The sequence below is a fragment of the Octodon degus genome, unplaced genomic scaffold (assembly GCF_000260255.1).
Source record: "Octodon degus isolate 3935 unplaced genomic scaffold, OctDeg1.0 scaffold00056, whole genome shotgun sequence".
NCBI lineage: Eukaryota > Metazoa > Chordata > Mammalia > Rodentia > Octodontidae > Octodon > Octodon degus.
In genome coordinates, this window is record NW_004524632.1 from 12,312,444 (window position 1) to 12,326,957 (window position 14,514).

The 14,514-nt window shown below is 56.7% G+C and overlaps 1 protein-coding gene across 1 annotated transcript; it reads right to left on the bottom strand.

Annotated features, from left to right (window-relative positions):
- Positions 1-3,578: 3,578 nt before the first annotated feature.
- On the bottom strand, positions 3,579-10,109 carry Kif18b (kinesin family member 18B). The gene is made up of 15 exons (XM_023718144.1): positions 9,791-10,109; positions 9,528-9,685; positions 9,289-9,393; positions 9,098-9,208; positions 8,820-9,017; positions 8,552-8,728; positions 7,982-8,056; positions 7,853-7,911; positions 7,376-7,514; positions 7,174-7,235; positions 5,546-5,733; positions 4,922-5,423; positions 4,196-4,285; positions 3,820-3,905; positions 3,579-3,667 (listed from the first exon to the last, which is right to left on the bottom strand). Exons 1-15 carry the CDS (start codon positions 10,107-10,109, stop codon positions 3,579-3,581), a joined length of 2,358 nt encoding a protein of 785 aa, XP_023573912.1.
- Between the last annotated feature and the right edge of the window lie 4,405 nt (positions 10,110-14,514).

A 14,514-nucleotide genomic window follows, 5' to 3' on the forward strand; every position in this document is an offset into this window, starting at 1 on the left:
CCCCGACCCAGGCGGCCCAGCCTCTGCCTCCCGGGGCCCCCACTGTCCCTCAACCAGGCTGCCCAGCCTCTGCCTCCCGGGGCCCCCACTGTCCCTGAACCACACAGCCCCAGCCTCTGCCTCCCGGTGAACCCAATGTCCTTGAATCTAGGCTGTGCTGCTGGCCCTGCACACAGACGCCGCTGGCTTCCCTGTGAGGTGGGACTTCCCTGGGCCCATTGCCCATGGCAGAATCTGCCATCGCCCTGCTTCCAGGGTAGAGCCCGAGGCCCCAGGGCAGACTGGCCCAGCAGGCTCAGCCTCCCCCCGGGCTTGGTGCTTCCCCACCACCCAGCTCTACCCCTGTGACTCTCGGGGCCTGGCACAGAATGCCTGTATGTTGGGCACAGACAGAGGAAGAGGTTTCTGGCCTTGTCCCTCCCTGAGGAAGGGACTGAGCCCTATGGTAGCCACTAGATGTCACTGCTCTGCTGCCAGCGGCACCACACTCCCAGGGCAGGCGCGGTCTACCTGGCAAGTGCTCTTTCCTCCCTGCCCGCCTCCCTCACCCTCCTTCTGCTTCCCTTCCTCCTTACACTGGACATGGAACCAGGGAGCACAGAGCAGCTTCCTGGCCCTTTTCATACCTCTGTTTTGTTTTTGGCAGAACCGGGGATTGAACTCAGGCCCTTGCACTTGCCAGGCAAGCGCTTATTCTACTGAGCTATCTCCCCAGTCCCATACCTCTGTTTTGGAACGGGATCTTGTTAAGCTGCCCAGGATGGCCATGAGCTTGCGTTTCTGGGAGCACAGCGGCAGGTGGGGTCTGAGGCACTGTTGTGTCGCCCTGGAGGGCACCCCTTACTCTCAGTCTCTGTCCCAGATGCTCCCTTCTGGAGGGGAGTGCACAGGGCTGCATCTGGCACAGCCGCAACATCGTGGGCAGCTTCAGGGCCTCCCAGCTCCACTTCTGCGTCTGCGGCACAGTGCCGCCACCCCTGCCTCCAGGTGCCTGTAAAGATGACACCACAGGTGCCCTCATCTATTCTCTGGTGCTGGGGACAGAGTCCAAGGCTTCGGCATGCTAGGAAAGTGCCACCCCTAAGCTTCATCCCAATATCCCCCCATCCCTGTTTCTGGTCTAATCGCCCAGGCTCATAAACGGAATCCTTCTGCCTCAGCCTCCCAGGTGGCTGGCATCACAGGGGTGTCACCATGCCTGCCTTCACAGCTTCTGGACACCTTCCCTGTGCTTCCTGGACTGAGTGTGGCCTAGAGTGAGTGTCCCCATGCCCTTTGGACTTCCTAGACAAGGGCCAGACAGAATGAAGACAGGGCAGTGGTGGGTGGCAGGTGGACTCAGTGTCACTGGACCTCCTCCCTTCATCCAGACAGAGGCCTTAGCCCTCTGGGGTGAGAGTGTGGCCTTTGGCCTCCTCGAGCTGGGCCTGCTGGTCAGGGACACACTTCCGTGGCCCTGCTGCATGCGGTGAGGACACCTCAGGTCTCCGTCTCGACTGCAGGGCCAGGGCGCAGTTCAGGGTTAACAAGCTGTCTTTGTCCTCGAGAGCTTTTTAATTGATCTTCCTTTTAACTGACCAAGCTTCCCTTGATGTGCTCCCTCCTTGTATACCTCCCAGTGCCAGGTCAGGCCCCACTGGGAGAGGACAGTGAGATGGGATAAGGCAGGGCCCCAGTGAGGAGCCGGCTGGCAGTGCCTAGCATTCCTGGCCTGCACCCCACATTTCTGCGTGGATTAGGCTGGGGTCCTGAGGGAGGCCCAGGGCCTGGCCCTTGCTCCATGTCCAGCCATCGCCCCAGGTTCCTCCTTCCATGCACGAGAAGGGCAGTCCCACCAGATGCCAGCTGCAAACAGCTCACAGCAGAGTCCACTGCAGGAGGAGATGGGGCAGGGGCTCAAGCAGGACGCCGAGGTCAAGGCTGCACAGAGGAACCCGGGCCAGGGTGCAGTCCAGGCTGAGGGGCGCATGTGGGGACCCAGGAAGCCAGACCCCTGCCCTTGGCAGCAGTCCACACCTATGAGGACCTGGCCTCTACTCAGGCGATAGGGATAAGTTGTCCCATCTGTGGGAAGGGACTGAGCTGTTTCCAGCTCCCAGTGCCAAGCTGGCTTCTATGAACTCAGCACTGAACCACAGGCCAGGCAGCAGCGGGTAAGAGGGTGTCTCAGTCCTTAGGCAGTGGGAAGCCCACAGGGCGCAATGCCTCAGAACACTGACGGACTACAAGGTCTCCCGGTGACTGTAGCAACCACCCACCCTGTCTCCTAGCACAGAATCAGCTGCTCTGTGCCACTTGTACAGAACTCAGACCTGGGCTTGCACACACCCACAGCTGGGACCTGCCGAGGCTGAGGCCATGGCTACTGGCACCGAGGCTGTGCGGTTAACAGGCCACCTGAGGGTGTCACCAGGATGGTGCTCGCCAGGTAACTTTTGCCACCCTGCCCTGAAACCTTCTCATGCCAGTCCCTCCTCCCCCACCTGCTACCCCTGTACTGGCAGCTACTATGGCTGAGCAAGATTTTATGGGGGCCCTAGGAAGCCAATCAAGCCTATATCCTGCCCACACCCCAAGGGGCCAGGGGTCAGGGCCATGCCAGGCTGCTGGGGGCTACAGCCATGGAATCAGGGAAGCAGCTCTTCAGCATCAACAGTAGAGGCAGCCCGAGTGCAGCACCTCCGTCCTTGTTATTCACCTCTTCTGGCAGTGCAGCTCTGAGGCACCTGTGGCTGGAGTGCAGTGGGACCCCCAGTCCTCTGTGGGGGGCAGGTCAGGAGCAAGTTGCACACCAGGCAGAGGCGGCTGCTCCCCCGAATGGCTCAGTCACCTCTGAATTCAGTGGCATCACCATGCATGACTGGCCTTGTGCTAAATACCCTGAACATGTTTGTTCGCAGAAGCAAGTCAAACCCAGACTCCTGTAATTGTATTTACACTGCTGATTCTTCCAGCCAACTGGTACACCAGCCTGGGCTCCAGATGGGGCCCAGTGTAAGCCCGCTGCCGGCCTGGGATGGGCCCTTCTGGAGGGAAGGGAGGCTGTGCCCAGCAGTTTACTGAGCCCAGGGTGGAATGCTGCCTGTGTAGGTGACAGAAAGGCTCAGGCCAGATGGAAATGGTTTATTAATCACTGTGGGGAGAACACACCTGTGTGTCCCCCCCAGTGTGCACATTCTTATGCATATAGAGGCAGAGCAGGGTGCAACCCTGTGTCTTTGGGCATGTACACCTGGGTGGCACCTGCACAAACATCTGCCCTGTGCAGAAAGCAACACTGCTTTGTGGGTCAGGCACTGCTGTCACCAGGCCAGGGCTGAGGACACCCCACTCAGTCACCAGGAGGCACACAGGGACCCCACAGCACGTGGCCCTTTTCTCCTCACTGCAGCATTGGGGTGGACCCAGGCGGGCACAGCAAGTAGAACACCTCAAAATCACACATCCATATTCACTCAAGAACATGTCAGGAGGTGAAGCACCACTGCTAGGGAGGAGGCCAAAGCAGGATCACCAGAACAGGGTGGCCAGGAGCAGGTGCTGGCACTCAGCGCCCAGGCCAGGTGGCAACACAGGGGTCAGGACACCTGGGCAATGCAGCCCTCAGCTGGCAGCAGCCTCCCAACCCCAGCCAGTTTCTCCTGGGTCTTCAGCCTAGAGGGTGGCTCTGTAGGGCACAGAAGGGTGGGGGGCGGGGCTGTCCTCAGCTATCCAGCGGAACTCCACATGGCCTCCTGTGCTGCCTCCCCTGGATGCTGGGATCCTCCTGGGCCCTTCCCACCTCAGCACACCCCACCTGCTCGTCCCCAGGGCAGTCACCTGGGATGGCAAAGAGCCCCGTTGGCCTCTTCAAGGCGCTGCTAGGTAGGCGGGCAATGCGGCTGCGGCCCTGGGGAATGGAGGAGCTGCAGGGGGGCAGAGTGGTCAGTTGTGCTGGGACTGGGGCACATGGGGTAGGAAGCAGACAAAGAGACTTGAGAGAGGGGAGGCAGAGAAGGGGCTAGTCCCAGCGCTGGATGGCCAAGTGCTGAGTGTGGACAGCCCTGGGATAAGGCTGTAAGGGCTGGGGTCTTGGCCCTGCTCACCAGACCCCCTTACTTTCATGAGGCTAGGGCCCAGGGGTGGGCCCACTAGCTCAGTCTAGTGTCCACTGCCCCTTGAATACCTTCTTCCCTTCCCCCACTGCAGGGCTCACCTCGCTGGGCACCTCTTCCTCCTGCAGGCTGTGGCCCTGGGCAAGGAGGACGTGGGCTTGGGACCCCTCGCAGTGAACAGGGCTGCTGGCCTGCTGCCAAGGACAATAGGTGAGGAAGGCCAGTGGGGTGGGGTGGGGTGGGGGACATGGCACTGGCCCCCTTCCTCACCTTCCTGCCCAAAGGTGGCTTTGTGGGCCCTCAACCCTAGGACACCTGAGTGACAGTGCAATCTGGAGGACATCCAGCCATCAGGTTCCGTGCCAGGGAACTGGAGTTCAGCCCATCTTGGGCTCTGCTTGCCCTGCCCCATGCTGACTACCAAGAGCTGGTCGGGAGCCACAGCTGCCTGCATCGAGGCAGGCTGCCGCTCACTGTGCCCTGCTCGCTGCCGCCCTTCCTGGCTGTGAAGGCGGATGCCAGCACCTTCTTCTCAGGACCCCACCCCATCCTCAATGCTGGGCAAGGAGACTCCTGGGCACCACAGCAGAAACACTTTTCAGGAGACAGAGTTGGCTGTGCCCCAGGAGCAGACAGGCCTGGCTATGTATCCTGCATCCGAAGCTGCCTACAGACCTGGCACAGGGGCCCAGCAGTGCCACCTGGAAGGCACTCTGCACCCGGGGCAGACGGCAAACATCCAGCTCTAACCAGCATTAACAGTCTGGTGCCCTCTTTTCTGGTCCCTTACTGACCCCAATCCCTGGCCAGAAGGGTATAGGACCCACCTGGCAAGAAAGGCCTGGCCCAACCTGGGCTGCTCCTGGGGGGCAAACTCCTCGAAGCTGAGTGTTGAAGGCAGCTCCTCTGAGAGGTCAATGGTGGTGTTGAGGTCCAGGATAGGCGGCACCAGGGGTGTAGAACAGTTCTGCAGGGCTGAAGGGCCCAGGGGTGCCCGGCGGTGGCGGCATTTGACGACAGTGGCTGGGCAGGGGCGAAGGGAGTGGCAGGTCGTAGGGGCCTGGGCTCCTATGGAGGTGCAGGGCTCGGGTAGCCACCCTGGCCTTGGGCAGGGCAGGGAGGACTGGCGCTGGCGCTTGGCCTCCTGCCCTGCTGCCAGTGGACTGTCAGGCTCACTAGGGCTTGGTCTCCGCCTCTTCTTCTCCGTGGGCTGTTGGGACACTGGGACTGGAGTGCTGTCGGACCCAAGGGGGACCCCCAGGTTGTGCATGAGGCTGCTCTGTCGCCTTGCCATGGTCCGGGTCATGGGGCCACAATGGCCTGGAGACCCTGGGCAGAGAGAAGGCATATACTTGGGAGTCAGATCCTAGATGGGAATCCCTGACCATGTGGCACCTCTCACCTGATGCCAGAGGCCCAAGGGTACCCACAGGGGGTTGGGGCATACTCACGAAGCTCTGGATATAGCTCCTGAGCCACGCCTGGTGTCCTGCAGCTCTGCACCCTGGAGTCACTGGCTGCTTCCTGCACCAGCTGCTGCAGCGTCTCCAGTTCCATAGTCAGGTCTGGGGTGAGCAGGTCAGCGGCCTGGAGCAGCACATACTGCTGCTGGGCCAGGCGCAGTACCCGGAGGGCCAGCCTGGAACAGGGCCTCTGTCACTCAGGGCTGGCCACAGGCTCACCTGGCCAGGCCCCTGCTCCCTCTCCTGGGCCCACACCTGCCGGCCTCCCTCCCACCTCCTGAGGCCCAGCCAGACAAGGCTGTGGTGAACAGTGACACTGCACTGCCATGCCCAGGAGTGGGGAAAGAGCGGAGTGCCTTGTGAGTGTGCACTCAGCCTCCTCCAGCTCTGCCACTCACTAGTGCTGCGACCCTCAATTTGTGCCCTTGGGGCAGTGTAAGGTGGGAGCTAAGATCCCCACTCAAGCCAGGATTGGTGACACATACTACCATCCCAGAACTCTGGGAGGCTGAGACAGGAAGTCTTTAAGTTTGAATCGACCCTGAATAACTCAGTGAGTGATGGTCTTAAAATTTTTAAAGCAAGGGCTGAATGCAAAATCACCTGGCTTCAATCCCTAGTATAAAAAGGGAAAAAAGGCTGGAAGTGCTGGTGCGTGCCTATAACCCAAGCACTAGGGAGGCGGAGGTGGGAGGGTTGCCAAGGGTTTGAGGCCAGCTTGGGCTAGAAAGTGCGTTCAAGCCCAGCTTGGATGACGTAGGGTGACCCTTTCTCAAAAAGACCAAAATAAATAAAAATTTAAATAGGAAAAAACCAAAATAAAACAAAACAGAGGTCTTCAAAACAGGCTCCAAGCCTGCATTTGCAATAGAGAACCTGTCCTGTCTCTCCTTTGATGAGCTCAGCATGGTCCCCTCTGAAGACAGCACTTCGAAGGTGGAAAAACTGAAAAGCCACTGAACCAGAAAACTTCAGACCTGCCCAAGGGCCTGGGAGTCCAAGATTCTGAGGTCAAAAAGAAACTATCTTTGATGTGGCTGTCGGCATGTTTCCAAGTATGGAGACAATCTGGAAAGTTCTGAAACGTTCTACAGTCCCTGGTTGTCAGGGTCCACTATCATCTATCTTCAGGATAGAGGAAAACGGGGGATGATCCCTCATCAAGGCCGACTGCAGGCAGAGCAGGCTCCTCTCCCTTGTGGCAGGCCCACAGAGAGCGACGGTCACGGCAGGGTCAGCAGGGCCCACACCTGCATGTCCTGCCCTAGGCCAGGCGCCGAGAAGAGACAGATAATGAGCACTGATTATTCAGGCCAAGGCGTTTCTGCTGAGTCGGAGCACACACTCCCGACAAGAAAGAAAATTAAACTGGCCTGCGGTCCAGGAGCTTTAAATACACTGCCCGGCGCGTGGCAGCCCGGAGGAGGCAGCACCAGGAGGGGCGGCACAGCCAGCCCTTGCCCCAGAGCAGGGCTGCCCATGGTGCAGAGGGTGCTGTGTGGGTGGGGACAGATGGTGATTCCAAGCAGGACTGGGTGGGAAGCAGGCAAGGGGATGGATACACATGAGGGAGCACACCCACAGACCCGGACCCCAGTGCAGGGGAAGACACCCACAGCCCATGGCGTTCCCTGGAAACTGAGCGTCTGCGGATCAGCTCGGGCACCAGGCCTGGAACCTAAGGAGGAAGGAGGTACAGATGGCAGAAGCAGGAGGACCTCCTGAAGTCCCTCCCAGTGACAAGGCTGTCACTTCCACGGGTAAGGGGCTGACAGGGGCAGTGTCCAGGGGGCCAGGCTTCCACCCCACCCCTCCTACCTCGGCTCCACCTCCGTCCTGGCTGAGGCCTGCAGAGCTGCCTTCCAGCGCCGGCAGCTCTTGGGCTTCTGCCCCAGGGCTCTGGTCTCCAAGGGTTCCACACTCTGGGGTGCAGGGCTGGCCGGGCAGTGAGAGGGAGCTGGGGAGGTGGGGAGGGTCAGCTGGTGGCAGGGTGTGGTTGGGGCATGGTCTCTAGGGCCCCCAGAAGGCAGAGCCACAAATGGCAGTGGCCAAGGGAAACAACCCTGAGTGGGCAAGGTGGCCGACCACAACCCGGCACTGAGGCTGAGGCAGGAGGATCATGAGCCAGGCCTCACCTGGCAGGTGACTGGCTTAGTGCAGCGGGTCTCAGAATGAGAAATAAAGGGGTGGGGGCAAAGCTCAGACCTTCCAGGAGGCACCCCAGGCCCAGGTGGGGAGGAGAGGGTTCCCCCTACCCCCGGCCACCTGAGGGGTGGGGTCTGGAAGGCGACTCACTGCAGTGGGGCCGGTGCCCGTGCCTCCAGCTCCTGCAGCTTCCTCCTCAGGGACACCACCTGCATGGACAGCAGCCGTGAGCAGGGTGCTGCACAGGGCCTGGTGCACCCACCAGCAAGTGTTGCTCACCTCAGCCTGCAGCTGCTGACACATAGTGGCATAGCGGCTGACGTGACAATCCAGGGTGACCACGTTACTCTTCAGCTGTGAGGGGCAGGGGACAGCAGTGTCCACCAAGAGCAGCTAGGAGGCCTCAAGGTTGGCCCAGGAGCCCTGACCCTGGTGGCATGCACTGGCCAGGCTCCCAGGGACAAAGAATGGAGGCCGTGTACCCAAGCTGTTATTAGGGAGCCGGTGTGCTCACAAGATTTTTTTTGGCCGAACCGGGGATTGAACTCAGACCCCTGTGCTTGCCAGGGAAGTGCTTATTCTACTGAGCCATCTCCCCGGCCCCTTGCTCACAGATTTTGATGAAACTGTCCTGCTGCCTATAATAAGCCTTAAGCCTGGGGTTGCTACTGGCCAGGCTGTGCCACCCCTGGAGACCTCCCTGTCGTTACTATCACAAAGACCCCTTCCCCAAGATAGAAGCCAAGGTGTATCTTTCTTCTGCCTGGGGACACTGCATGGGGACGTGGGATGCTGGCTGTCTTGGCACTGTCCCTCTCCTCCCAGACTATGGCCCTGCCCAGCACACACCGAGAGCCGGATCTCCTTGGCCCGGTCGGCGTACTTGAGGGTGTTGTAAGTGTCCTCATAGGCCAGGCCCGCAGGGCTCACGTTGGCGATCATGACAGTGCGGCAGTTGCCCCCAAGGGAGTCCTTGAGCAGGCGGGTTAGCTTGCTGTCCCGGTAGGGCACATGAGCCCTGCGGCCCTGTGGTGGAAGAATAGCCCAGGCAGAGGGGTGACGTGGGCCTGGGCATGAGAAAGGGGACACCAGGGCTACCGGCCATGCACGGCCTTACCTTGGCATCAGCCAGGGCATTGAGGACGCTGATGAGCGCCAGCAGGGAGCGGTTGATGTTGGCCCCTTCCCGCAGCCGCTCACCACGGGCATGGGTGCTGGATGCCCGCTCTGAGCCTGCCAGATCAATCAGGCTCATCTTGGCCACCTGAAAGGCCTGTGTCGGCCCTAGCACGCGGTCCTGCTGCCGCACGAAGATCTGGGGTGGACAGCAGGGTGAGTGTGAGCCGTGGGGTAGGGTATGAGCCCCTGGACCCAGCTCAGCCCACACCTGCTCACCTGGAAGATGGCATGGGAGCGGGAGGACGTGGCGTTGGCGTCAGTAGGGTGCTGTGTGCGGCTGCGATTGCCCCGGCTCAGCATCTCCAGCAGCTGCTCGGCCGAGGCAGGCTGTGGGGTGGGGGGACCCAAAAGGCTTCAGATTAGGGCCACCACCATCCCACCCTGCACCCCGCATGTCCTGGCCGCACCTGGTGGAAGGACAGGCCCTGTACCACCACGCTCTTGTCAGAGTCCTCACGGATGTTCAGGGGCCCCTTGGGCTCCAGGAGGTCATGGATTTGCTCATTGTAGACCTGGGAGAAGGCAGATGGCTTTAGGTGCTGCCTGGCACAAGCTGGGGTTGTGTAAACCCGGGACCTGGTACCAGAGAGGGGACGGCAGGTCCCATCCTGTAGGCCCATGCTACCCCCACTCAGGCTGGCCTCACCTCCAGGTAGCTGACTAGCACCTCAAATTGCTTCTCCTCTTGCAGGGCCTCAAGGCGCCGGTACAGCTCCATGGTGGTCAGGTACATGATGCCAGGGTCCCCACGCTGCCCCAGCATGGTATGCGTCTTCCCGGCCCCGGTGGCCCCATAGGCAAACACTGGCAGATACAGGCAGGAGGCAGCTGGCAGTGGGCCCTCCTGCTGTGCCGCGCCAGCTCTATGTCTCCATCCAGGCACCAGGTGACTCCTCCTACATCCCTCACCTGAGCAGTTGTAGCCCTGCAGGAAGCTGTCCAGGAGGCCATGGGTAGTGTGCTGGAACACATCCTGTTGTGTGGCCCCCTCCCCGAAGACCTGGTCGAAGATGAATGTCAGGTCTTTGTTCTTCCTCTTTGGGCCACTGTGGGCGCTGCCCCACTTGGGGGCAGGAGGGCCCTCTGCAAGTTCCTCAGGGTCAAACACCAGCACCCGGTCATCCACCACTTGGAGCACAGGCGGCCGCTGCCCTTCTAGCTCCCGAGGTGTGGGGGGCCTCACCCGCACCACCACCCGGACCGTACTGTCTTCAGCTGCTGTCACCATGGCAGCACCTGTGCAGACGGGAGGCAGCACCTGTGCAGACGGGAGGCAGCACCTGTGCAGACGGGAGGGAGGTAAGGTCCGAGCAGCCTGGCCCCGGTGCGCAAGGTCTGGTCTGGTTCAATCCCCGATTCCACCAAAACCAAACCAAACCAAACCAAAACAAAACAAAAAAACCCACAGGGGCCGGGAAGATGGCTCAGTGGAATAAGTGCTTCCCTGGCAAGCACAAGGGCCTGAGTTCAATCCCTGGTTCTGCCAAAAAAAAAAAAAAAAAAGCAAAACCAAACAAAAAAAAGGTCTGGTCTACCCCTTTCTGGGGGACTAAGAGCACAGGCACCAGCACCCTCCTGACCCAAGGCCTCCTTGATTCCGGCCCCGGCCTGGGCTTCCAGAGTCCATATGAGCTGCCATCCCCTGTCCCATGAGGGCCAGACCACCCCACCAGGTCACTTCACAGCTGCCTCAGGATGCAGGGCGAGGCGGCAACCCCCTGCCAATGCCATCCTGGCTGCTGGGGTGGTCACTGGGTCCCTCGGCCTGAGGCCCCAGCCTGCCTGAGCCCAGGCCACAGTGCCTGGCTGGGGTGGGGCCCAGCATTTTCTCCATTTGCTGCAGTGCTGGAACCGGGCCCCAGCTGCAGCGGGATCACAGCTGGGAGGGCAGTAAATTTACATATTTATTGTATTATATTAAACCTTTTAGGCAAGAACACAACTACTGCCTATTTGCTCAGATATCTTTTATGTCTCTCAGGATTTTATAGTTTTCTATCTTTTCGGGTAGGTTCGCTAATTGTCCTTTTAATGTAATTCCCAAATATTTTATGGATTTAATTGCTTTCATGAGTGGAACACCTTCCCCATCTCTACTTCTGGCTGCTAATTGCTGGTATGGAGAAGTGTGACTGGTTGTTACATATTGGTCTTGTATTTGTCACCCTCACCGCTACTTAATTTCAATTTCTTAAAATTAGGGCTTCTTTCGCTGTTGTCTTTTTGAGACAGGGTCTCAGTCTGCAGCTCAGGCTGGCCTTGAGCTCACTCTGTAGCCCAGACTGGTCTTGAGCTCATACTGATCCTCCTGCCTCTGCCTCCTGAATTCTGGGATTTCAGGTGTGCACTACCATGCCCAGTGTTTTTAAAAAATTATTTGATTTATTTGGGACAGGATTTCCCTATGTAGTCCAGGCTGGCCTTGAACTCATGATCTTTCTACCTTAGTCTCCCCAGTGCTGGGATTTCAGGTATGTGCCACCACCTGCAGCTTTTCTAGATTTTCTAAGTATACAATTATATACCAGGAAAGAGAAAAATGTTTACCTTTTCACATATCTATATCTATGCATTTTATTGTTGCAGTACTAGGAATTGAATCCAGGGTCTTCATACTGAGTTACATCTCCAGGCCTTTAAAAAAATTTTTTTAAGACAATCTCACTAAATTGGGCCTGGGAGATGGCTCAGTAGAATAAGTGCTTGCCTGGCAAGCAGAGGGTCCTGAGTTCAATCCTCAGTTCCACAAAAAACAAAACAAAACAAACAAACAAAAAACCCTCAACACCTTACTAAATTGCCTCGGCTGGGCTTGAATTTGTGATCCTCCTGGCTCAGGCTCCTAGAGCACTGGGATTACAAGGATACGTCACTATGCCCGGTTTTATTCACATTTACACCAACTCTCTTTTTCTTTTTATTTACTGGATACAGGGTCTCACTATGCAGTTCAGACTCACAGTGATCCTCCTGTCTCAGCTTCCCCACCCTGGGATTACAGGTGTGCACCATAATGCTTGGTTTCAAGGCCAGCAGGGCATGTGGTACTAGGGATCAAACCCAGGTCCACTGCACTAGCCAGGCAGGCACTTAGCTGCTGAGCTTGCTGAGCTATCTCCCCAACCCTATGCCATCTCTCTTATTTCCTTCATACTAGTCTCTAGAACTTGCAAAACAATGTTGAAAGTGGTAATAAGCACGCTGATTTGTTTCTGATCTTACAGCAAACGGCTTTAGCACTTCACTGTTGAGAAAATAGTCTGGAAGCTGGAACTGGTAACACACACTATAATGCTAGCACTCCAGGGGCCAAGGCAGGAGGCCTGAGAGTTGGAGACCAGCCTGGGCTTGGTAGTGAGTGAGGCGGGTTTGGATTACATAGCAAGAAAAAAAAAAGAGAGAATGAATTAGAGACTAATAGTCTTTGTCATATCATTAATGTCTCCTATTCTTATTTCACATAGTTATTAGGGAAGTCCAGAATTTCATCTCCATACCTGAGTAGCTCCTGATGTCTATGGTGCTTTCTCACAATGCTACATTACTGGATACTGTTCCTGGTATTATACCAGCCATGCATTCCTGGGAAAAAGCCTACCCTAGGATAGAGAAGCTTGCTGGCTTGCTTGCTTTCCTTTTTTTGAGACAGGGTCTCACTATGCAGCTCCGCAGGCTAGCCTTGAGCTCTCAACAATCCTACTCAGCCCAGGGACTGGGATTACAGGTGTGTGACACCACGACCAACTTGAAGGCTTTTGATATTAGTCAAATCTATCTTTGTGACTTTTATGTCATATTTTTAAAAAACATCCCTTTGCCAAGGTAATAAATGCTTTTCTTACTTCTGCCTAACACCTTCTCTTTCGTACATTTAGGGCTTCATAGAGACGAATCTTTCTGAAATGGCATGACCTTTCTAAACGTCTTCAGCTGGAGCGGTATCTCCAGATCAGTAGCACAAGGGCACTCTTTCTCCTGCAGCACCGCAGGAGTGCGGGTCTCCCTGGCCCTGGCCCCCGTCCTTCCAGCTCCTGGGCAGGGGGGTGCCTCCCGAGCTTTACAGGACATCACGGCTGTGCTATTTCTTGGCTATTCCTGGGCATCTTTGTCCTTCTTCCTGACTTTAGAATCAGCTTGTGGAGTTCTATGAAAAATCCTGCTAAGATTTTAATTTGGATTATCCTGAATTTATGGGTTAATATACATAGACTCAGCATCTTTATGACAAGAGGCTTCCCATGGAGGGGCTGCCTTTCCACTTACACACACTTTATAGTCTTCAGTAAAGTTCTACAATTTTCCTTACGTGCATATCATGTATTACCCAATAGGTTTATTACTCATTATTGCAGTCTTTGTTATACTACGAACAGCCTGTTCAAATTACATTTTCAAATTTGTTTTTGGCAGGATACAGGAAAACCTGAGGTTTCTCCACGTGCATCTGGGATGAGGCCATGGTGCTACACTCTCATTAGTGCTAGTAGACTGCCATCGATTCTGCCCGGCCTCTCAATCAGATATCATCATTTGCAAACGACAGGTACTTTCCACTGTCAGTTCTCCTATATTCCCTTGCCCACCCTCTACTGCCCTTGGAGGCTGGAGGAACAGGGTTGAATTTTTATCCAATAGGTTTGGTGCTCGGTGATCGAACTGTATTTCTTTCATCTGTTTATGTAGAGGGTGACAAAAGATCCCAGTTGACCTGGTAATACCTCCAACTGTCTGCCACCAGCTCTCTCCTTGGTCCCCAAATGTCTTCCCTGACTTTGCCCTCCTCCTTAGAGTGCCTTTCCTGAGGGAAGGAGTTACAGATGCCCCAGGGAACCTTAGCCCCACTCCAGGGATCCTGAGATTGGCGCGCAGGAATGAGGAACAGGGCCTGTCCCCAGCTGGGAATGAACAAATGCTTTTCCAGGAAAGGCTGTGTTGCACCTTGGGTCACAAACTCATCCAACAAAGAAAAATGGGCTTTCTACCCAATGGTCCAACTATCGGTTTGGCTTCTGCTCAGAAAGTGAGCCCAAAGTGAGCTAATTTGAAATTCCCGGCCCCTTTCCCCTAAACTTCTGCACACCAAACAAGGGAAAACTATCACCCAACAATAATCCTCATACATCTGAATAATTCAATTTTGTTCTGGCAATTAGATTGTCATAACAAACACAGTGGCAAGCCCTCACTCAAGGTACCTGACACTGATCCTCTACTTCTACCTCCACTGCAACCCCACAAGATACCCTCATTTTCTGGTGAGGAGACTGAGGCACAGAGGGCTAACAACTTGCCCAGAGGCTTCCGGGTCCAAGTCCAGAACTGCAGGTGTGACACACTGCGCCAGGGCAGCCTTGGGCTCGCACCGCCTCCAGGGTCTGCGTGATCCTTACTGGCATCGTGTGCACTACTAACACTTGCAGGAGAGTGAACTGGGCCTGATTTCCGACCCTGTGTTCTCACCTCCAGGGAACCCCATTCTCCCACTGTGGGAAGTGCACCTGGTCTACACCGCAGGGCCTCCTGCATCCCAGTACCCACAGCAGAGGCTAGGGAGGAGAAGGAGCCAGAGCCGCCTAACATTCTCAGGAAATTAAAAAGGGCGCTGGCAGAGGAGCTGCCTAACCTTTACAGCT

What these genes read in the sequence shown, in the direction of transcription:
- Kif18b (XM_023718144.1), bottom strand. Translation starts at nt 10,109, where the DNA reads ATGGTGACAGCAGCTGAAGACAGTACGGTCCGGGTGGTGGTGCGGGTG. An exon ending in CGGGCACCGGCCCCACTGCA is followed by an intron (nt 7,515 to 7,852) that starts GTGAGTCGCCTT and finishes CCACCTCCCCAG; the next exon opens with CTCCCTCTCACTGCCCGGCC. An exon ending in TCCAGGGAACGCCATGGGCT is followed by an intron (nt 5,734 to 7,173) that starts GTGGGTGTCTTC and finishes GCCCTGTTCCAG; the next exon opens with GCTGGCCCTCCGGGTACTGC.